Source organism: Carassius auratus, chromosome 27, assembly GCF_003368295.1.
Source record: "Carassius auratus strain Wakin chromosome 27, ASM336829v1, whole genome shotgun sequence".
NCBI lineage: Eukaryota > Metazoa > Chordata > Actinopteri > Cypriniformes > Cyprinidae > Carassius > Carassius auratus.
In genome coordinates this window covers 6,326,476-6,350,069 of record NC_039269.1, presented here as the reverse complement: position 1 = coordinate 6,350,069, position 23,594 = coordinate 6,326,476, and the positions used below count along the sequence as shown (strand labels likewise).

General features: G+C 34.5%; 1 protein-coding gene and 1 pseudogene across 1 annotated transcript; both read right to left on the bottom strand.

Moving 5' to 3' along the window:
- Nucleotides 1-1,244: 1,244 nt before the first annotated feature.
- Nucleotides 1,245-18,255, bottom strand: LOC113045229 (homer protein homolog 3-like). Its single transcript, XM_026205453.1, has 11 exons — nucleotides 17,965-18,255; nucleotides 17,211-17,260; nucleotides 12,215-12,371; nucleotides 9,763-9,894; nucleotides 9,287-9,394; nucleotides 8,406-8,414; nucleotides 7,540-7,673; nucleotides 6,422-6,578; nucleotides 3,435-3,542; nucleotides 3,244-3,324; nucleotides 1,245-2,279 (listed from the first exon to the last, which is right to left on the bottom strand). Exons 2-11 carry the CDS (start codon nucleotides 17,231-17,233, stop codon nucleotides 2,094-2,096), a joined length of 1,095 nt encoding a protein of 364 aa, XP_026061238.1. The 5' UTR covers nucleotides 17,234-17,260; nucleotides 17,965-18,255; the 3' UTR covers nucleotides 1,245-2,093.
- A 2,461-nt stretch (nucleotides 18,256-20,716) lies between these two features.
- Nucleotides 20,717-23,594, bottom strand: part of LOC113046248 (regulator of nonsense transcripts 1-like) — a 28,376-nt pseudogene continuing 25,498 nt past the window's right edge.

The window sequence follows — 23,594 nt, the reverse complement described above, 5'->3', positions numbered from 1 at the left end:
CATTGATGAGACACTGATGCAATGCTACATTTCTCCAAACCTGACGAAGAAACAAACTCATGCACATCTTGGATGGACATTTTCAGCACATTTTCATTTTAGCCTGAATCCCTCCTTTAATCAAATGAAAGTTTGAAGCTTTAGAGCTGCACAAAGCAACTACACCAGATGCATTCAAGCACATTCATGACTGCATTCCTCAGTGAAGAACTACAGCTATTATTAAATAGAAATTCCCTTTTAAGGGATCTTAATGTTCTACCATAACAGAATTGTTGAATTCTACTTACTCATATATTTCACCAATGCAGCTATTAAATGTTTTATATCAATGCTGTCGTCTAAACTAAGCATTTATGAACATTTAGAGGCGTTTAGTGCCACATTCAAGCTGGTCTTTGGTTTCCACTCACTCCCAGCTGAGAAACTGAATCAGGAACAAACTCTACAGCACAAAAGCTCATTCGTGACTTTCTAAAATGGTCTAAACTGACTTTCCACTAATAAATCTCTGAATAGTTCCAGGTGTTTGAGCCACTATACAGTCTTTGCTATGAATTTGTTTGATTTTATTTTTTAACCTAATCTTTTAAAGTGCAAGTAAAAATTCACTTGATTTTTTTTTACACAACAGCCATTCATGCTCAAGTTTAATGTTTCAGAAATTAGCAATTTTTAAAATGATTACAAATTATATGCATATTTTAATTATTAAAATATTAAATTGTTCTAACTATATGATATTTACTATTAAAATAATAATTTCAAATTATTGAAAAAAAGAAAAGGAAAGAAAAAGCATTATATTAATTTGAGTTAATTTGATTTTGACATAACAGCCCGGTTATATAAATACATGACATTTAAGATAAATTAAAATAATATTATTAAAATATTATTTTATCTATATAATAAAATGTATAATAAAATAATAATTCAAAATAATAATTGGATATAGATGTAAAAATGGATAAACAGTCTTATACAATGTGTTTTAAACATAATACATCGCCATTCTCGTTAAAGTTTAATTTTACAGAAGTATGATATAAAAAAAATCTAAATTAGTATTAAAATATAATAATTTTTAATATGATTAAAATTTTAGTTAATTACTATTTTAATTATATATTATTATTTATAATTTAAGAATAATAATGAGAAATAATTAAATGCAAAAATAAAGAAATACAAATCTTTACACAACCTTGAATCTTGTGTAAATTACTTATGTTGCGCTAAACTTAATTATTAATGCTTTAAAATCAAATTTCAATTATATATATATATATTTGTGAATAAATCCAGAAAAAAATTTCAGCCCTATTTTTCATGATGCATGAACTGAAAGAAAAAATTAAGAAAAAAACATACTTGTGATCCACAGTACTAGTGTTTCTGTATCAAAAATAAAGCGTACTGTAACAACACCAAAGTTATTGCTAAACTGAAACAGAAAGAGCTTTTCAGTGCAAATTCAAGATGAAAGAGAAAGCAGAGAGAGTGAACACAGAGAATAAAGTGTTCCATCAATTCAGAAACACTGATTCGCTCGCTAATGATTCAGTCGTTTGAACGAATCACTTGAATGAATGATTCAGTGATCGATTCAGTGACTTGCTGCCACCTGCTGGAGGATTTAGGTTCATTTTTAGCATACAATTTCAGTCAGGAGCGCTTGCCCTCCTAATGTAAAAATTTAAGAGCACCTTCTGACCAATAATTACAATTTCTGATAAAAAAAAATCAGCCTTCCTAATACGTGATAACATGTTCCTCCTTAAAGTGATATACAGTAATATTTTATTTATCCTTTATAATGGCATCATTTTAATGGCTCAAAGATGGCATGTGTGCAACTGAATTCATAGATTCATGTGGAGGTTAATATTTTAAATATAAAATTTTGAATAGAGAAATATTAAATGATTTAAACACCTGAAATCATATGTTAAAACTACATCCGCCAGCAGGTGGCGCTAAGTCACTGACTGAATCATTCTTTCAATTGATTCATTCGAACGACTGATTCATTCAGGTCTTTATAAACGGAGGAACACTTTAATCCCGGAGCATCCGTCTCTCACGTGGCACTATTTACTGATCAGCTGGACCAGACTCTGCCGAAGGTCGTTGAGGTCAAAGATCTTGACGTCGAGGATCTGAGCGACCCTCTGCACCTCGTTCTCGGCGCGCTCGCGATCCTCCAGCGCAGACGTCAGGTTCTGTTCGGCGTTCTGCACGCGCCGCTCCAACTCAACGTTACGCATCTCCAGCTCCTGAAACACACTCACACACAATGAATGCAATAAACTCTCAGTGTCAATTAAACAAAGCTGTTGCATATTGAAGTGCTGCATGAGGAAGAAATGATTTTAAGAGTTTATTTGCAAAAACAGATAAAAAAATATGTTTTTTTTAATATGCAATCATGTTTTTATTCTGTCATATTGTGTAAATTAGCTGTGATTTTTATTTTATTTTTTAGTCTAATTTAAATAACCCAAGAATTATCCGTTTTTTTTTTTTAGCAAATTAACTCTTTAAATATAAAAGTTAACATGATTAGCAATAGTTTTTACGTGATCTTTTAAATCATTTTTAATTTTTTATCTACTCCTGTGGAATATTTTAATAATAATTTAACTTATTCAAATAGTAAGTTAATGCAAATATTCAAATTAAGCAATAACAGCGTTATAACAGTCAATCTTTCTACAGCTCCGATGTTGTTTTCCGTCATCTTTTAGTGTTTCTAAAATTGATTTGACTTTTACACAACAGTCATTCAAGCTAGAGTTTAATGTTACAGAAATGCATGTTGATATGTAATTATCAAAAATATAAAATATCATTAATTTGTTTTACTTAATAATAATAATAATGCATTAATTATAAATTAATTAACTGACTTGTTATTATCGAGTTGAACTGCATCACAATTTATTAAGTGAAATAATCATTAAAATACATTTTTAAGTTAATGTTATTTTAATTAAATAATCTAAAAGAACAACTCTGTATAAAATGCGTTTTTTAAGCGAAATTCTTTATATAATATAAAACTCATATTAAAATATAAATATTTTTAGTTAAAAAAAAGAGTTATTTTATAATAATAATATTAATAATGTACATGTTAAAAAAATGTGCAATCATTTTATTTATGCCATTTCAGTGATGCATTAAATGTAATTATTAATACATCAGAACTGTAGGATTTTATAGGCGTAAAGCATGCACCTGCAGTCTGTGAATGGCTTCTTCTCTCTCCTGCTTCAGCTCGTGGAAGTTGGACTTCTTACTCTGGAGAATACGGATCTCCTGAAATGCAATAATCCAGCGATCCTCACTGTGTTTAGTGTGTCCGACGCAGGAGTTTGAGGAGAGGATTGCAGTAGTGTGTGTGTGTGTGTGTGTGTGTGCGCCCTCACCTCGTCCTTTGCCTTCAGCAGGTTCTCCAGCTCCTCCAGGGACTGAGTGAGCTCGTCTTTCATCATGTCGCTGGGTCCCTGAGCGCCTTGAGCCTCCAGATCTGTCACCTACAGACACACAATAACTGGTCTGTCACTGACGATGCCTGCAATTAACAGAGCACGCTCACATACACATCTGCCATCCGCAAAAGTCCTTAAAACACAACCGGTTTGATTAATATTACCCCAACAATATGTCAAATCATTTAGATGACTTACAGCAGAACAAAGAACAAAGTTTGATTGCACACATGATCTTTCACATGAACAACAAATTAAAAATAATAAAATAAAAAATGAACCTTTATATGTTGATCCTCATGATTCAGACTGATTTGATTCATTGAGTCCAAAATGATTCTTCAATTTTACCTAATATTTTAATGTTAATTTTAACTGTTAACAGCTTAAGTGAGATGTTACAGCAATGCATTTGAAACAAAATGATGACAGAAACATTTCATTTTAATACTAAACTATTATTAATATTAAAAAATTTTTTAAAGCAAACAATTATTATACAGATATTTGTCCTATTTGTACATAAAAGTCATTCAAAGTTTTGAAATAAGTGACCAAAGCTGCATTTATTTGATAAAAAATAAAGTAAAAAATGTAATATTCTGAAATATTATTACAATTTAAAATAACTGTTTACTGTGTGAATATCTGTCAAAGTGTAATTTATTTCTGTGATGCTCCGCTGTATTTTCAGCATCATTCCTCCAGTCTTCAGTGTCACATGATCTTCAGAAATCAGAATAATGATTCAAGTAACATTTCTGATTATTATCACTGTTTAAAAAAAATTGCATTTTAAAGCTAAATTATTATTGAAATGTAAATAAAGAAAATATTATTAATAAAATATTAACCATTTTTAATCAATAAAATAATGAAAAAAATCGTTAATAAAAATCATGTAATTTTAATTAATATTTATTATTTTTATTAATACATATATAAAAAATGCACACTTTTTTCAAAAAATTTTTAAATGTATGATTAAGTTATTATTGTAATTATTAATAAAACAAATGTAAAAATACTATATATATATATTGCCATCCTGACTAATAATAATAATAAATAATTCATTTAACCAATCAATTATTATAAAAAAACATTTATATTATTGAATTACTATTTTAGATATTATTAGAATTATTTTATTTTACTCTCTCTCTCTCTCTCTCTCACACACACACACACACACACACACACACACTCTCTTTCTCTCACACACACACTCTCTCAAACACACACACTCTCACTTCTCTCTCTCTCGCTCTTTCTCTCTTTCACACACACACACACACACTCTCTCTCTCTCTCACACACACACACACACTCTCTCTCTCTCTCTCTCTCTCTCTCTCTCAAACACACTCACACTCACTTCTCTCTCTCTCGCTCTCTCTCTCTTTCTCTCTCTCTCACACACACACACACCCACACACACACACGCTCAGGAGAAAGCGGAGCAGCTCCTAAAGGTCTCTGGTACTCCGAGGGCCTTAAGAGAGACCGGATTATTTTTAACCATGTAAAGTGCAAAAAAGTCTCTCCCCGGTGATATTTCAGTTCTCTTAACTAGGCCATAGAAAGTAGGATATTGGTGTCCCACAAACCACCCCACATCCCTCTCTCTCTCTCTCTCTCTCTCTCTCTCTCTCTCTCTCTCTTCTCGAGTCCTGTGAGACATGAACCATTTTCCAGCACCTGGTCCCCTTCTCTGAGCTCAGAGACGCAGAGATCCAGGGCCACTTCAGATCCACGGACATCAGCTCTTCTGCATGTTTTGTGCTTTTGAGTCTCACTTTCCTCCTTAAATCCCTCTAATTGATCAAGCACATTTTTTTATTTATTTTTAATTTTTTTATGTTACAGAAATACATTTTAATTATTATTAAAATGTGAATACAATTTATATTAACAAAAACATTTTTAAAACTATTAAAATTATTAATACAATAATGGCAAGATTCGTAAAGAAAAACTATATATATATATATATATATATATATATATATTTTTTTTTATTGATAAAATAATTTCATGCAAAACATATATTCAATAATTCAATATTATTAGTAAAATAACATGTAATACAAAATAATAAAGTAACCATAAAAAAGCATAAGAGGTAATAAAAATAATAAAAAACAAAAAAAGAAGTAAAGTGTAATAAAGTGTAATAAAATGAATCACAGTTATTGGCATCTTGCTTTCAATATTTCGAGTAAATAATGTGAAATAAGCATTTTTGTCTTTTAGTCTATTATAAATTCATGTTTCAATTCTATGTTTAAAGGAAAACCATTTATTTCACACTATCAACTAGCAGCCAATACTACAATACTTTTATATATTTACACATAATAAATATGTATCATATCAGTCTCATTTTGGATTTGTGTGTATTACCTTTTACCTGTTGCTCCAAAACATTATTATAGTTAACTAAAACATTTTATTATAGTTATAATTTTAAAAATAAAATAAAATAAAACTACTTGATATAAACATATATAATAACAAATAATGCAACATTTTCCATTTTATCAGTTTAAGTCCTAAAATAACCAAAACCAAATGCACTAAAATAAAAAATAAGATTACTTAAAATAAACATTGACTGAAATAAAACAAAAAATATAAAAAAAAATTCAGCTGGTTGCCAATGCAACATTTCTCATTTTTACTTGAAGTCACCAAAACATATCAATTCAAATTAATAAAAGCTATTTTTATACTAAAAATGAACTAAAACTTTAATTAAAATGAATGTGATCTAATTCAAAATATGAACAAACACTATATCACCGCTTCAGAACAGAGCTGCAGATAATCAACCAAGACTTTCTCTGAACGAATCTTTGTGAATCTGTTGATTTGTTTTCTTCTTCAGCCTGTTCCACATCGTATGGTTTGTATATTTTCACCTGATCTCGTAACCGGTCCGTCTCCTCCTGATACGCCGCCAGCTGTTTCTTCCACTGCTCCACGTTAGCGTTAGCCTCATGTAGCGCCGCCACCAGTTTAGCGTTACTGTCCTGTAAGCTGAAGAGCTCGGCCTCCAGATTGATCTCACAGATCGAGCTGAAACACACACAACCCAGCCATTCTGCCCACTTTCCCCTCGCAACTTCACTCAATACTGTTTCATCTCTTAATGCAAGCATGCACACTCTTAAAAATAAAGCTGCTTCACTGTGATGTCACAGAAGAACGCTTTCTGTCTAAATGGTTCATTAAAGAACCTTTAACATCTGTTTAACAGAAGCTTCTTTGTGGCGAAAGAAGGTTCTTCAGATGCCAGAAAGCTGAGAAAGAAATGGTTCTTAGTGGAACTAAAAACACTTCTTCTATGGCATCGCTTGAAAAACATTTTAAGCACCTTTAGAGTTATTATTAAGAGCGTTACATCAATCAGATACTCCTAGCATGTGAAAATTCCCTGCATTTATTTATCTAAATGATGTACAAGGGGGACATTTAAGGGGTTAAACAAGAGCAACATAGAAACCAAAAATGAATAATCTAATTAATGTTTATTAAATTCAAAATGATCACATAAATAATGTGCGTTCCCAGGTGTCAAAGGTCATTTTATGATATTGACCAACCACGGTTATTATCTACTAAAAGATTTTTATTTATTTATACAAAGCTGAAATAAAATAAAATATAAATATTTGTATGACTGGTTGCATGAAAGATTATACATGTCTTCTTCTTTTAGCGCCTTCCGACGTTCATTCATGTTTATTTCTGGCTCCAATTAAAAATCATAGCTTTGTTGAATGATTTCAGCTCTTCAGAACTGATTCAGCCGAACCAAAAATGCAGAAATGTCGACGAAATTTGCCGCCAAGATGCAAGTGTGCTGGAGGCGGTTGCTATGCAGTTGCTACAACAACTCACATGTAATTGTTGGTGGTCAGAAAGCTGAATTTAGGGGCATTTCATAGGCTCCTTCATGCAGGAAAGGCCCATTATAGTGTGATAAATGGCTGTTACACTAAATGTGTGAAGGTGGCTGTGCAGTCGGACGTCTTACCCCTCTGAGAGCATCTTCTTGATGCGCTCCTTCTCTGAGGACAGAGTGATGTCAGCGCTCTGGCTCCGGAAGAGCTTGTCCTCCGGTCCGTTCACACACATCACTGGAGGAGACTGCAGCTCGTCACACAAGTCCTACAACACACACACACACACACACACACACACACACACACAGTTATCAGATGAACCCAGACACACACCGACAGCTCAGTCTCCGTCAGACTTCAAGGTAACTCCTTTAAACAAACAAAAAAATAACACTATGTTTACAGTCATAGAAATAAATCATCCGTGTGTCCCAGTAAATACTACTGAACTTAGTCCTATTATTCAACAAATGACTGCTTTTTTGCACATACTGTATTGCGAACTAAATACTCTTATTTTAAAATGTTTTTCATCATGACAGAAATCCTGTCACAGGATACTAATATTGTTATAACTGCAATAGTGCATTGCAATGCCAATGTGTGATAACTAGGCACAATTCTAAATATTAGCATTGCTTATAGAGTATAAAACATGAAATAATTACAGTACAAATTCACCACAATTAGCAGAATTCTATCATTGCAAATAAACCAGCTTTCAGTTGTGATTGTTAACCATTATTTCCACTTGGTCATTTACTGCATCATTCACAGCCAGGTGTGAAATATGACTGGTTTCTGGTGAAGGTCTCGTGTGAAAGTGACCTGGTTTAGTTCCTGCAGTGGCAGATGATGCTCCAGGGCTGATTGTGGAGTGGTGTGTGTGTGTGTGTGTGTGATGAAGCACAAACCCCCTTTACTACATCCACAGCAGTGGTTTATATTCCCACATGACTCTGAATCACACGTGTGCAGGAGAGAGTGTCATACTCACCTGAGAGAACTGAAGGCATCCCGATTGAAAGCAGTGAGAGAAAACCATGAGATATAATCATTCCCGTCATTTTACATGCTGCACACACACTTCTACAAATCTACCTGTCATCTTTTAGACAAGGAACGTGTTGTGTCAAGCAAAAAGATTCAAAAACTAAATCAAAGTCAGAATGTTCTAGTGGTTTAGAGTAAATGTAACACTAATTTATCATTGCTTTAATGCTTATAAACAGAACTTAATATATACAAAAGATGCAATCTTTTAATAATCACAAAATACTTATTTCATAGCTATTACAGTGAAACCCTTCAAACATGAGATTAAAATCAATGTTATCAAAACTGCAGATTGCAGAAGAAATACAGGACATTCAAAAATGACAAACTTGAATGCCTCTTAAATTCTCTCAGTCAGTGTGTTTGCAGCTCTTGAATTGTCTCGTTCTCAGGAAACAGGAAGACGCGCAGCAAACTATGGTTTGTATGAATGAGTAACTCTTAAATCTTTGACGACAGTCCAAATCAAGCCTAAAATCCCTGATTTCAGGCCTCACTCTGGATTATAAGCAAACTGAGTGTGAATGCAACATTGTTTAAAGGGTTAGTTCACCCAAAAATGAAAACTACCCCATGTTTCCTCAGCCTCAAGGCATCCCTTCTTCTTTCAGACAAATCCAATCAGAGTTACAGTCAAAAAGTTGTCAAATAAAGCATTTTTGTAAAAAAACAAAATCCATATTTATAACAATATAAACAGTTTTTGGTAACTTCCTCTATGCAACGGCAGATGACGCAGGACATAGGCACAGTAGTGCTTGCACAACCTGTTCAAGTGTTGTATATGAATACATACTGTATGCTAAATAACTGATGTCACACCTGAGGTGCTGCGATGCTGAGAGCCGCGGTGCTCAGCTCCATCTTGTCCTGTGATTTCTCTCTGGCCAGACGCGCAGCTTCCTTCACCTCTTTAAAACGCTCCGCAAACTGCAACAACAACACACAGTGCTGTATTACAGAAGAGATGATGCAACTACATTATGTTTGTTTTTTCCACCTTCTTAATTTTATCTGAAGCATTTGCATTCATGTGCTTGCACAGAGACAATGCATTGTGCAATTTCTCAATAAATGGCATTAAAAAGGTCACATATCATGACTCTTCCCATGTTTAAGTGATATGAAAGGGTCCCCAGTGCATCAATCCAACCCAGGAAATGTGAAAAAGAACAAACATATAAATTTTTATTAAGCCTTTCGTTGCGAGGCAGTGAAAAAAAGCCAAATCAGATTTGACATAGAAATATAACAAGAAGAGATCTCGTTTAAAGAGATCTGTGTCCTGATGTTCACACCTGGTGCAGCTGCTGCTCCGTGGCGAATCCGAGGCCATAGACGGTGTTCGCTCTGCTGTCCGCCCACTGACCGAACTTCTGAGACGTCTTCGTGAACGTCATGTTGTGGCTGATTATGCTGTTGATGATCGCCTGACAAAAGAGAGGACATCAATCTCAGAAAATTCTCAATAAGCACGTATTTAAAAGAACACAAAACCAGAATATTAATTGTGAAACAATTAAATAGTTGACGGTACCCATTGACTTCCATGGTAGGAGAAAAGTCAATGGCTACCATCAACTGTTTGGTTACCAACATTCTTTAAAATAGCGTTTTTTTTTTGTGTTTAACAGAAGAAAGAAACTCCTCCGGATTTGGAACAACATGAAAGTGAGTAAAACATGATAACTTACATTTTTGGATGGACTGTCCCTAAGTTAAAGTAAAAAAATCATAAAATCATGAAACGCTTACACAACATGTGCAAGAATACCTGAAAGGTACTGTAAACATTATTTCTGCAAGTTTATGCAAACTGCTGTTATTATGTTGTGCTGTTTGGGACAGTATTTGAAGATGAGTGTATATAAAGAAGTTAGAAGGTGTTTATATAATCATATTGCAGTTTTACAGCTGCACTGGACTCGTGACAGTGAGGTCATCCTGAATCCAAATGTGGGTCAGTTCGAGGTGTTGGATGAAGCCGAGACTCTCCAGTAATCCAACAACAACTGAGATTTACAGAACAATCTGCTCCATTCATGAGACGCTGATATCACAGTGCGAGAAGATGAAGACGAAACGGACAACAGATCAGAGATGTGTTTGTTTACGGGAAAAATACACCGAGGGATTTCTGAAGATCATGTGACACTGAAGACTGGAGTAATGATGCTGAAAGTTCACAGAAATAAATTACATTTTATAATACATTCATCGATAAAACAGCTATTTGAAATTGTAATAATATTTCACAATATTACTGTATTTTTCATCAGACTAAAGGAAACTCTGGATCATATTCATGAGTATCAAGATACAAAACAGCTCTATATTCCTTAGCCAAACAAATGCCTGGGACGTGATTGAGCATCTTTTCATTTTCAGACTCACTGAGAAGTTTCTGCTTCTGATAAACATCCAAATAACACAGCCATGAACCACACTGCATTCACAGAGCAATATTAAAAAAGCTAAACATTTGGAATGTGTGTGTGTGTGTGTGTGTGTGTGTTTCAGAGTGTGTGTGTGTTCCAGAGTGTGTGTGTGTTCATCATTCAATCAATCAGAAGTTTCTTCAGAAACACAAACACTGCTGCTCAAAAGTTTGGGGAATTTATTAATAAAGGATGCATTGAATTGATCAGAAGTGACAGCAAAAAGATTTATAATGTTACAAAAGATCTGATTTCAAATTAAAAGCTGTTCTTTTGAACTTTCTGTGCATCAAAGTATCATGTAAAATAAAATACCATTCTATGTTTATGGAACTGTGAGATAAAGTTGCAATGACCTTTTTTTGTGTGTGTGTCAGAAACAAGCCTCTATATGAACCTGAACAGCACATAAAAGCAAAACAAGGTCTGTGCAACATGAGAACAGTAGCACATGCACTGAATAATGATGACACACATTTAGAAAACGAGCAATAAACCACCAAAGCACATTAAGTGCAATACAGTTTCACACTATGCAATGCACTCCATTAAATTTCCATTTCAAGTGTGAATAGAAATTAACTGACATCACCTACATCCTTCCACTAGACTCAATAATTATTATAAAAAGTTTCAAACGTCAAAATAATATTCCGCAGCATCATCACACTATTTTTATAATTTGCAAAGGATTATAGAACTGGACTGAGCTGTATAATAACTTCTGCAGAGCATTACATCTGAAACTGAATCTGTTTCAATGTTATTTAGTATCACTGAGATTCTATTAGTTTTTAATCATATCTTGATCATTTTGTATATTTTATATATAATAAATTATTTTCATAATTTATTTTCTCTCTCTCTCTCTCTCTCTATATATATATATATATATAAATTTAAATGAAAACGTACTAAATTCTTTTTTTTATTTTTATAAATTACATTTATTTTATTTTAAACGAACACTTTTTTATGGTTTTAATTTTAGTTAATTAAAATAACCCTGGTTTGTTTCAGAATTAACAACCTTTGCAACACTGACACTGTTACTGAATTATGACACTATTTTTTTGCATTAAAGCAGCTCTACACTGAATTTGTTTAATAGTTGATACATTTTACAAAATCAGTGCTTATTAATTCATGTAAAGTTGCTCTGAAACAATCCGTATTGTAATTAAATAATAAAACAGGTCTCATACACTATATGCATAAATGTAAATGTTGCTAACTCTGTATCTGATTATTTTATTATAATGCAAGATAAAGAGAAGATTTCCGAAAGGCCAGATCGGAGCCGCTGGCTCACCTTGGTCCCGCCCACACTGATGATGCGGCAGGCGTGTCTGTTAGCGTCGTAGAAGAAGGAGACGGTGACCGCGTGCTTGCTGGCCGGGATCCAGTTGCGTTTGGTGGCGGGATCGATCTGGAACACATGAGCTCGAGTGCTGAAGAAGGGCTGCTCCCTGCGACACACACACACACACACACACACAGAAAACAACACGACAGAATTCAGCTCAGACTCAAACTCAGAAATCTGCCATTTAAAACCTACAGCTGGAAATACACAAAGATTCAGAAATAATGATAAACACTAAAAAAACTTGATAATAAAAAGATACATTTCAGATTCCGCACTGTAGGCCTATTTATTTATTTTTAGTGTGAATTTGTGAATTCAGAAATGATATATTTTATTTATTTTTTATGATGCTGTGTGTGCGTACAAAAATGTGCCAATAAAAAAAAAACTAAACAACAAATATATATATATATATATATATATATATATATATATATATTTATATATATTATATATATATATATATATATTTTTTTTTTTTTTTTTAATTGGCACATTTTTCTACACACACACAGCATCATAAAAAAATTAATTAAATACATAGCTAATTCCTATTGAAAAAAAAGCATATCAAAACCAGTCCATTTATATTATATATAAATTTATTTAATATATAAACATAATATACTTTTTCTTAAATAAATTAAATTTAAATTTAATTAAAAATTAAATTAAATACATAATACATGCATGCATTAAATACATGCATGTGTGTGTATACATACCATACACACTACACGCATATTATGTAAACAAAATTTTGGATGCGATTAATCGCAATTAATCGTTTGACAGCACTAGAAAAAACATTATTAAACATATAATATATTGCATATACAGCAGTTAAAAATTGACCAGATCATTGTGTGAAACAATCCGGAAGAGAATCTAGGATTTGATTTCAGAAAAGTAAAATAATCTAATGCAACGCATCAGGAGCAGGAAGAGCAGAAAGATGATCCTCTTCCTATCTTGCCCTTTCCAGAAATGAACACGGATATGACTATTAGCTTCCACATCTCATCTGTCAGTCACATTACAAGCTGCTGCATAAATCTAACGTCTGCTGGCCGTTTCGCCCTCGGACTCCTCTGAGAATATGAACGATGTCTAAAAGCAGTGTTTGAGGTGTGTGTGTGTGTGTGTGTGTGACCACAGAAGAAGTTGAAACGGTCCTGGAGCTCATTTGAGGAAAGCCTTCATTATTCTCCCGTCAGCGTGTCATTTATTACAGAAGAGCCGTGAGTCACGAGTGAACGCTGATTTTATGATTGTATGAAATACACGCTGAGAGCAGACGTGAGGAATAAAGTCAGCACGAACCGATCCATTCAGCACCAGACTCAAAGCGTGAGCTCCTGCAGACGAACACGTCTTTCTCACGTCACAGGCCACTGAATCAAACTAAATATCACATATATCTGGCTATTTGGGGCATTATTCTCCCCACTTCCTTTTTCTCTTTTCAAAAACTTTTTGAGGGGGAATTTTGAGCAATAATGCTGTATAATAAAATTTAATTTTTAAATGTAACTCTTTTTTTGTTTGTTTAGCACATTTACTAACAAATTTGCTACATTTTAGATGCCACAAAATCACCATCAGTCATTGAAATTTTTTTTTCAACCAATTCAGTTCACAAAAAAAAAAAATATATATATATATATATTTAACTGTATTAATTTCTACATTAAATACAAAAAAATAACAAATTGAAAGGAGTCTCTTCTGCTCACCAAGGTTGCATTTATTAGACCAAAAATACAGTAAAAATTTTGAAATATTACTACAATGTAAAACAGCTGTTTTCTGTGTGGTTCTCTGTCAAAGTGTAATTTATTTCTGTGATCAAAGCTGTATTTTCAGCATCATTCCTCAGTCTAATATGCTGATTTACTGCTCGAGAAACATTTCTGATTATTATTAATGTTGAAAACAGTCGTGCTGCTCAATATTTTTGTGAAAACTGTTTTTCAGGATTCACAGATGAATAAAGTTCAAAAGAACAGCATTTATTAAATATAAATCTATCCATCTATCAATCTATCATTTTCATATATATATAAAATGAATTCCAAAGCAAATGAAAAATAAAAAATGATTTAATACAACATATAGTAAAACCGTTTAGTTAATTAGTTCATTTTTGATCACTTAATTGCATTAAATTGTATCTATTATACATAAAATTTGTCTGGATTTGTATTGATCAGGTTTTGAATCTTAATTAAAAACTAATTTTTTTATCATAATAAACCTCTCATTGTATATCATGAATATTGTTGCTCTTTGATTAATAGCTTTTTTTCCAATATTGTAAGTTGCTTTGAATAAAAGCATTTAAATATCATAAAAAAGCACTTGTTTGAGAATTATTTGCATTTAAATATTCAACACAGAGGCTGGTGATTTTTAGCTAGATCACTGAAGTATCAGTCTATTGTTTCTGCATGTCTACAGATGTTTCAATCCATACCCAACACACACACACACACACACACACACACACACTCCAAACCAGCAGCTCACTTTCCTCGACTCAGACCTTCAATACGGTTTGCATCGCTTCAGCAAACGTGTTGCAGACTGAACAGACAGTTTCTTACACATTTCTGCTCATATAATCATAAACAAATGAACCTTGAGCATTATTGTAATACACTATGCTACTGTTAATTTTTTCGAGTCTAACATTTTTAAATACATTTAATACTTTTATTCATTTAAATTGCATTAAATTAATCAAGTGAGAGTGAAGACATAAATTGCTCTCTTTTGAACTTTCTATTCATCTGGGAATCCTGAAAAATAAAATCTATCACCGTTTCCACAAAAACACCGGGCAGCACAACGGTGTTCAACATTGATAATAATCAGAAATGTTTATTGAGCAGCAAATCATCATATTATTCTGATTTCTGAAAGATCGTGTGACACTGAAGACTGGAGGAATGATGCTGGAAATACAGCAATTATTTACATTTTAACATATTTACATAGAAAACTGTTCATTTAAATTATAATAATATTTTAAAATTTTCCTGTATTTGTAATCAAATAAATGCAGCCTTGATAAGCAGAAAGATATTTCTTAAAAAATGTATGTTACCAAACCCAAACTGTATACCATCACCTCAATTCCTGTTGAACAGATTCAGTAAATACTATGATTCACCTGACATCACATAATGCCAATAAAATGGTTCTAAATGCAACTTAATATTAACCTTGCAGCAATGTAACTGATTAGAAAAATCAATCAGTGTTAACCAGAAGTAACCTCGAAACACAAGTCTAACCGCCAAGAGAACTTTAGCTGTTCACTGTTATATTCTACACTGGAGTGTGTGTGTGTGTGTGTGTGTGTGTGTGTGTGTGTTTAGAGATCACTGAACCCTCAAGCTGTCCATTTGCATTTCAGCTCTAATTGCCTTTTTCCAGAACTGTTTATGCAACGAAGCAATTACTAGGAAACTAATCTTCTACTGCATCTTTCTTCTATACGTAGTATTTACAGAAAGACACTAAATCACTACATAATATTTCCCTGTGCTTAACGAGCATGGAGATATGATTTCATATACTGAAATTTAAAAGAGTTATTCGGAGATTTGGATTTGGAGAAATGTAAAATTGCATCAGTGTCTCATCAATGGATGCTCTGGAGTGAATGGGTGCCGTCAGAATGAGAGTCCAAACAGCTGATAAAAACATCACAATCCAGCATTAAGTTTATTTAACTAAGAAACAAATCCATCAAGATAGTTTTTTTTTACTTAAATATAATCCACAACCCATAATAATGCTCCCTCAAGTGAAAAAAGTCCATCTCATGTTGTCTCTCACATCAAAATCGTATTTGTTTAGAGATCTTTTGGACTTTTTTGGCTTGTGAACGGTGCTCAATCTGTGCAGATTTCTCTCCTGATTCAGACCAGAACACTTTTTCAGTGGAGGAAGCGTTATTATGCAATAGTATTTTAGTTAAATAAACTTAATGCTGGATGTGTTTCATCTTTTGTCTTCTCCAGATGTTAACTGATGGACCGGAGTGCTGTGGATTATTGTGATGTTTTTATCAGACTCTCATTCTGACGGCACCCATTCACTGCAGAGCATCCTTTAATGAGACACTGATGCAATGCTACATTTCTCCAAACCTGATGAAGAAACAAACTCATCTAGATCTTGAATACTCTGCAAATTTTCACAAATGTTCATTTTTGGTTGAACTATATTACTTTAAAACAAAGAGGGATCGTTTGAAGGACAATCCAGTTTGAATGTAGAACTTCGGCCAGGCGTATTCTGACCTGACAGCGTCACACCTTACTGAAATAATTAACTGCAGCATCACTACTTTAATGATTTAACCCCTTACAGGCCTCCTGAAGGCCAAAACAGCTTTATGATCATCCATAAAGCATCCAGCACACTGAGATAGACACAGAGCATATAACTGTACAGTCGTCATGGCAACTAAAAAAAGCACAATAATGCTGGCTGTTTCATAAACAATATCCCACAACCTTTTTTTCATGTTGTATGTCATTTCTACAAGGGATTAATACAGTAAGAGAAAAAAAATCTTCTTTCATCTATACAGTCATAATTCCTGCATAATGTGTCTCACTAAGAGCAGGATAAATGGGTCATCAGGTGCTCTGTCCATTTTACAAAGTGATTTTTATAAGTGCATTTGCAACAATCTGTATTATATAATGCACTATAAAAATAAAGAAGATTTATTAAATTATTCATTTGATAAATTTACTAATTAAAAATAAGGGGCTGCCAGGAGATTCTTTCAAATTGTTGTTTAGCGATCATATTAAAAATGGATCAATGAATCAGATGTGGCCTAAATATCGGTGTATTTATTACAAACGCCTCAGTCGAGGGTCTCAGGATCTGATAAAGACATTAAATCACGACTTACCTCTCTCTGTTCAACGAAAACATTCTTACTGGACAGATGAGGGTCTTTTTCTGCCATTAGAAATAAAAGAAAGAAAACATAAAAACATGAATCCACCCCACAGATACAGTTTAAATATGCTTTGGAAGTATTAAGAAAATTAATGGCATATTTAGGTCAAGGTTGTAGCTGATTGTTGTCTTCCTGAACATGAAATAATGTAATTAAGCAAAACCTTAAAATATATGACTAAATATAAATTATGCAAATAATAATTAAATATAGCTATTCATTGTTTTTATTAAATAATATGTGTTTATGAGTTTATTTATTGTTAATTATAAATAATTTGAAATACAAAGAAATGTATTTGACAAACATGTCCGTGAACTTGATTGTCTACATCAAGATCTAGATGTTAAATGCATGCAAAGTGTGATTCTGGGCACCATGCACCTAAACCACCTTTTAGCTTTCTCAGGTCACTTTCAAAACGAGTTGGAGAAAACTGCATGTATAATGATCATTTGTATGCAATCGAATGCTGCTTGCATGCATTATAGCATATCTGTGACAAATACACAAATTTACAATGAGTATCTCCACAGTTATATAACTAAATATTCTCTTCGAAGCATATTAACAGTTTTCAGATAGCTTAATGACATCTTTATTGTAGCACACCTGCAGTATTTAACTCTTTTTAAGTTCTGACTTCATTTTCGCTTTAGTTAAAGTCTTTTAAGTTCTTATAAATGAGAACAGAGACTCTTACCCCATGTCGTATAAACACACAGGATGTCAAACTCTTGTTCCTGTTCTGGAGCAACGGTTTACAGCCTGTATGATCTATAGGATCTATGGGTTCGGTAATCCGCGTCTGGAGTCTTTCTACACTGTGAACATGGCATATATGTGCATTCAGCCCGCGAATGCAACAGCAGCAGCCGCAGAAACTGGACGCGATGACCGGGTCAGCTCCTCTTTTCCCCGCGTTTGTCTTCGCTGTGGTTCAGTAGGAGCCCGGACTCGCGGGAAACCCGTCGCGTTCTGATTCTTCCCGCAGCGACTTTGATGACGCGCCGCGACCGTTACTTTGTAACCACTTTGTCTTTGATGTCCCGCCGCTCTGTTCGCGAGCGCTGCCGCTGGCGGGGTTTTGAAGAGACTCGCGCGCGCCGTCCAGCGGACAGAAGCGGAACTGCAGCATCATTGCGGCGCCTCTCGTCCTCTAGTGATTAGAGAGTGAAGATCCGTTCATCATTACAGACATTTGTGCTGCTGATGTAACCCTAAAGAGACACTACAAACCTTCCTTTCTTACAAAGTCAACAGTTATCATACTCTTGGACATATTTTGATTTCAAAATGAATTTGGTTACATATGTTGAGAGATGTCAGCATTGAGATGTCATCACTGTATTTGTATTTTTTATTCTTTTATTGTGTTTTTTTGTTCTGTCGCTGTCATTATGTTGCACTGCAGAGCGTATGTCACGAAAACAAATTCCTCGTATGTATAAACATACCTGGCAATAAAGCATTGTTAGAAACACACACACACACACACATTTTTTTCTAACAATGGCCAATTAACTTTTTCACGACTTTTACTTTCTGTACATATCGTACAGTCCATTCTGAAAGTATACTTTTTAAAATTTTTGTTGTTGTAGCATGGTGCAAAAAAAAAGAAAAAAAAAAGCATTCATTAATCTACACTCATAATGACAGAGTTTAATCTATTTTAGAAATGTCTTTAAAAAAACCTGCAATAATCACATTTACATAAGTATCATATTTAGATTCAGTACTTAGTTGAAGCACCTTGGACAGTAATTAGAGCCTCAAATCTTTTTGGGTGTGATGCAACGAGCTTTGCACACCTGGATTTGGGGATTTCCTGCCATTCTTCTTTGCAAATCCTCTCAAGCTCGCTCAGGTTGGATGGGGACCATCGGTGACAGCCATATTCAGGTCTGTCCAGAGATTTTCAATAGGGCTTAAGTCAGGGCTCTGGCAGGGCCACTCCAGGACATTCACAAGTGCGCTGCCTTGGTTGTTTGCCTTTGTTTGGGTCACTGTCATGTTGGAAGGTAAAGCACACTTTACTTTTGGAATGGTACTACTTTTGGGTTTCCTGTGATGCAAAGCAGCCTTTTCTTTATCATTACTCCAGTTTTTAGTGTCACATGATCTTTTAGAGGTCATTACAATTTATGACTCATTTCTGATTATGATGAAAACAATTTTGCTGCTTCATACTTTGAATGGAAATGGCTCGTTAAAGAAAGAAAAAGAGATATGTTCCTTTTCAAACCATGTCCAATCTATTCGTTTTACCACAGATGGACTTTAATCAATGTGTTGAAACATTCAGCTTAAGAGAAATAGAGTCACTGGAAATCAATTTCAATTATGTAAATGTGATTTCAGTGTTTTTATTTTTAATAAATTTGGACACTTTTAAAAGTCTGTTTTCACTTTCTGATTATGAGGTATGGTGTGTAGATATATATACACATGTATGTTATTTTTTTAAAACTATGTTTTTACTGTCTATGGTGTTATGGTAATTAAAAAAAGCTGATTTGCTGTGAACACAGTCACACACATGCTTACATCTAAAATATATATTTTACCTTTCATTAGGAAGCAAGCAACATGGATTAGGAGCATGCCAGTGCAGTCAAATTCATTTTCAAAGTCCAATAATTAAGTCTGACTTTGTGTGAACTATAAGAAAAAAGCTAAATGACCATACATCACAGTATGTTTTATGTGTAATGGATGAACACATGACCTCTATCACTAAAGAAGATGACACATTGAGTTTCTGCAATTAATACAAATTAATGTCACTTTGGAAAAAAGCAAGTTCTTACTGTATTTATAGGATTTAACATTGCTTTTTTATTAAGGATATACACATCATGAACAAGCGTCTTAAATCTAAACAGTCTTTCACATGCAATTGTCTTTTCACTCGAGACCACAGAAATCAGGTTGTGAAAAAGTCAATACATGAAGTGTGCTCCCTTGCTGTAATCTAGCATACAACAGGTTAAAAATGCAATGGAAGCTCGTTTCTGCCACAGGATGAAAAATTAAGGTAACATGACATCTCACAATCCACTTTTTCTTGCAATTCAGAGAAGAAAAAAAAAGTCTGAATTGCAAGAGAAAATAGAAAAAAATTAAAACCATTTTTTTTTCTGTGGCAGGAAAAAAAAAATAGCAAGATATAAACTCAGAATCCAGAGGAAAAAGTAAATACAATGCACAATGCATACTTGGAAGTGCAAGAAAAAGAGTTTTTCTTCTTCATATTTTACATAAAAATTCTTCAAAAATCTAAATTGCAAATTGCAATTATAACTTTAAATAAATTTGTATTCTGTGGCGGAAACAAGCTTTCATTTACAATTCCAAAAATGTGCACGCACACAAAAAGAAGGACAAAAAAAAATCAGTATCTAAGCTGCATTAAAGATCATACACAAGACGATGAAGAACAGAGAACTCCATTGGGTGAAAGAAAGCAACATTTATTCATAACATTAAGAAGTACATATTGTGGGGGTGAAAACTTTTTCACAAAACAAAATCCTGAATTATACTTCATAACCTGATGTTTTTCCAGTGTTCCTCTTCATTGCAAGTTAAAGCATATAAATGCATTGTACATTTCAGTCAAATTTGATGCAATTTTCGCAGCAGAACCTCTTTGTACTCGATAAAAACCAGAAAGCATCGCTGTGGATCACCTTGGCCTTGTTGAGGATGTTAGTATCTCATTGTCAACAGTCTGGCTGATGTCAAATCTGAGCACTGATATTTACAGTTTAAGTATGAAAGGTGAAAACTAAACTGTATACAGGAATTTCAGAGAAAGGAATTCATACTAAAATGAGAGGTTAACATGAAAGTCGCAAAAACATTTCTGCGACCCCGGTTCTGAACGAATCATGATTGTCTTGTTTGCAAAGGAAAAAAAAGAGAAAGCGAAGGATGTGAACTTAAAACGAATCGGTGCTCGATGCTATAAAATGCGAGTGGTGGGTAATATCAAGTGTGGAGTAACAGCAAAGGTATAAACACTCCAAAGTAAAAGTACAAAGTTGAGGCGACTGGTATCGGTCAGAACGGATGTTAAAAGCTGCCGTAAAACTCTGAATGGGTCCATCGAAACCAAATAAACTCGAGCAATTTCCACACTGAGAGAGGTTACGAGAACTTCGCGTTACAAATAAAACTGCGAGCTATTAAGAAGAGAGGGAAAAGCAAATAGAATGGGGGCAAAAAGCAAAACTACAATCTATAATAACACAAATAATAATGAAGGAGGGCATTCTGGAAACACACAAACACACACACACCTGTTAGCGGCGTAAAACCGCTCGCTCTCACTGACATCGTCATCATCATCATCACAACGCAAGAGTGCAAGACGAGCCTCTCACGGTCAGACACAAAAACAGCGAGTATATCACCTGTCTGTGTTTTACTTGGGTGCGGCGATTTCCTTCCGCTTTCTTTGAGGCGCAACTAAAGCAATTCGGGCTTAATGATAATATTACTGCGTCCTGATTGGACAGAATAGCAGTGGGAGGGGCTTACTGTGATTGACATTAGTCTCACATCAAATCGAACAGCGTCACACGAGCAAGTTTCACCTGATTGGACAGAGCAGCAGTGGGCGGGGCTTGCTGTGATTGACACATTTTTGTCTCAGATGATCGCGTTTCACCTGATCGTACAGTGGGAGGAGTTTGCTTTGATTGACACATCAAATCGAACAGACCCGGATGAACGAGTTTGATTTCCTGACCCACAGATCCCGGCTGGTTATGGATCGTTTTTCGAAGCCGCAAGCTGAAATAGAGCACTTGGGACAAAAAAAATGTTTTAAAACAGAGGAAAATAAGAAAGGATAGATCCGTCGGTCCCTCGGCAAAGAACTGAATACTAAAAAAAGGAAATTTTAAACATCCCAAAGCTATTTCTAGCCCGTATCACCTAGCAGAGAGCGGATGAGATGTGACATGCCCTCCGTTCGACGCGGCACGGACTTCAGACGGAAAACGTTCCTCAAAGTTGAATCGTCCTTCAGAGTGTCCTAGCACCTCGGGATGGAGACGAGAGGCGCTCCCAAAACAAAACACGAAGACTCTTGGCCGCAGGCGTCCGTTCTCTCAAAGATGTGCGCGGTGGTAGAACCTGAATGTCAGATGTCAACTTTAATGGGAACTCTATTTTCCTGAAAATCAGCTGCTTGGAAAGCGTTTGTAATTACTTTAAATACGTCACCCCCTCTCTCAGCTCGTGGAGACGACAGAGCAAGCGTGGCTTTTGCAGGTAGTTTTAAGAGAACTTCATCTTGGCTCCGTCTCTGTTGACAGGGCAAGGCCTGAGGCTGACGTCGGCAGCCAGGCGCGAGAGAGAGAGAGAGAGAGAGAGAGAGGATGCTGGGAAGGGTCCCTTGCGCTCCAGGAGCCTCCTCCACACTGCGGATCGAAGATCTCGTGTTTGGTCTCCTCCTAACACTGCGTCTCCCCTCTCCTCCCCGTCCTCAACGAATGGTGGATGTGCAGTCCGCCACTCACACGATCTCGTTCGTCCTGTCCAGCTTTACTCCCTCCTGTGATTGGTTTGATTCTCTCCTGTTGCTCTCACACCATGGTGCTTCAGTTGTAACAGTGGTAAACGGGCATCCATGTTTGTTCTTTTTTTATATTTACCCATATTTAAAATGCTGATGAACTAAGCACAGCACAGGCCTAGCTCCTGTTCCAACAACCTGCGGACACAGACGGAGAAACACGACAGCGTTAGCAATGTTTTCCATTCATAAACAGCTAGAGCAAAAGAGGAGCAGAATTAAAACACAAAGATGTTACTGTGAACCATAATTAGCTACTGTTTTTAAAACCGAACAAAACTAAACAAAATCCATGGAGAAAAGGGCAAAATTGCTCCTGTAGACTACACTGAAGACATAGAGCGCCCTCTCGTGGCTATAGACGGTAATGTTTTCTCTTGCTTGTAAATAAATGCGACTTATATTCCAGATATGTTTTTTTCCTCGTCATGACGTTTTTTTTGGACTGATGCGACTTATACTAAGGTATACATAAAAATATACATAAAAAAATAAAAATAAGAAACCTCTTAGGCATCAATAAAACAGATGATTAAATTAATGTATAGAACAGTTCAAATAAGTAAGATTTTTTAATGTTTGAAAGTCTTTGGACTGCATTTATTTGATAAAAAAAATCAGTAATATCATGAAATATTATTTAAACAATTTATTAACTTTTCAATTTGAATACATCGTAAAATATAATTTATTTCTGTGATGCTCCGCTGTATTTTCAGCATCATTGCATCATGTCTTCAGTG

Bases quoted from the DNA above. Each gene is read 5' to 3' on its own strand.
- LOC113045229 (XM_026205453.1), bottom strand. From the start codon at position 17,233: ATGTTTTCGTTGAACAGAGAGAG. The intron at 12,372-17,210 runs GTAAGTCGTGAT...TGTGTGTCGCAG, and splicing joins TTTTCGTTGAACAGAGAGAG to GGAGCAGCCCTTCTTCAGCA. The intron at 9,395-9,762 runs GTGTGAACATCA...TTGTTGTTGCAG, and splicing joins CGGAGCAGCAGCTGCACCAG to TTTGCGGAGCGTTTTAAAGA.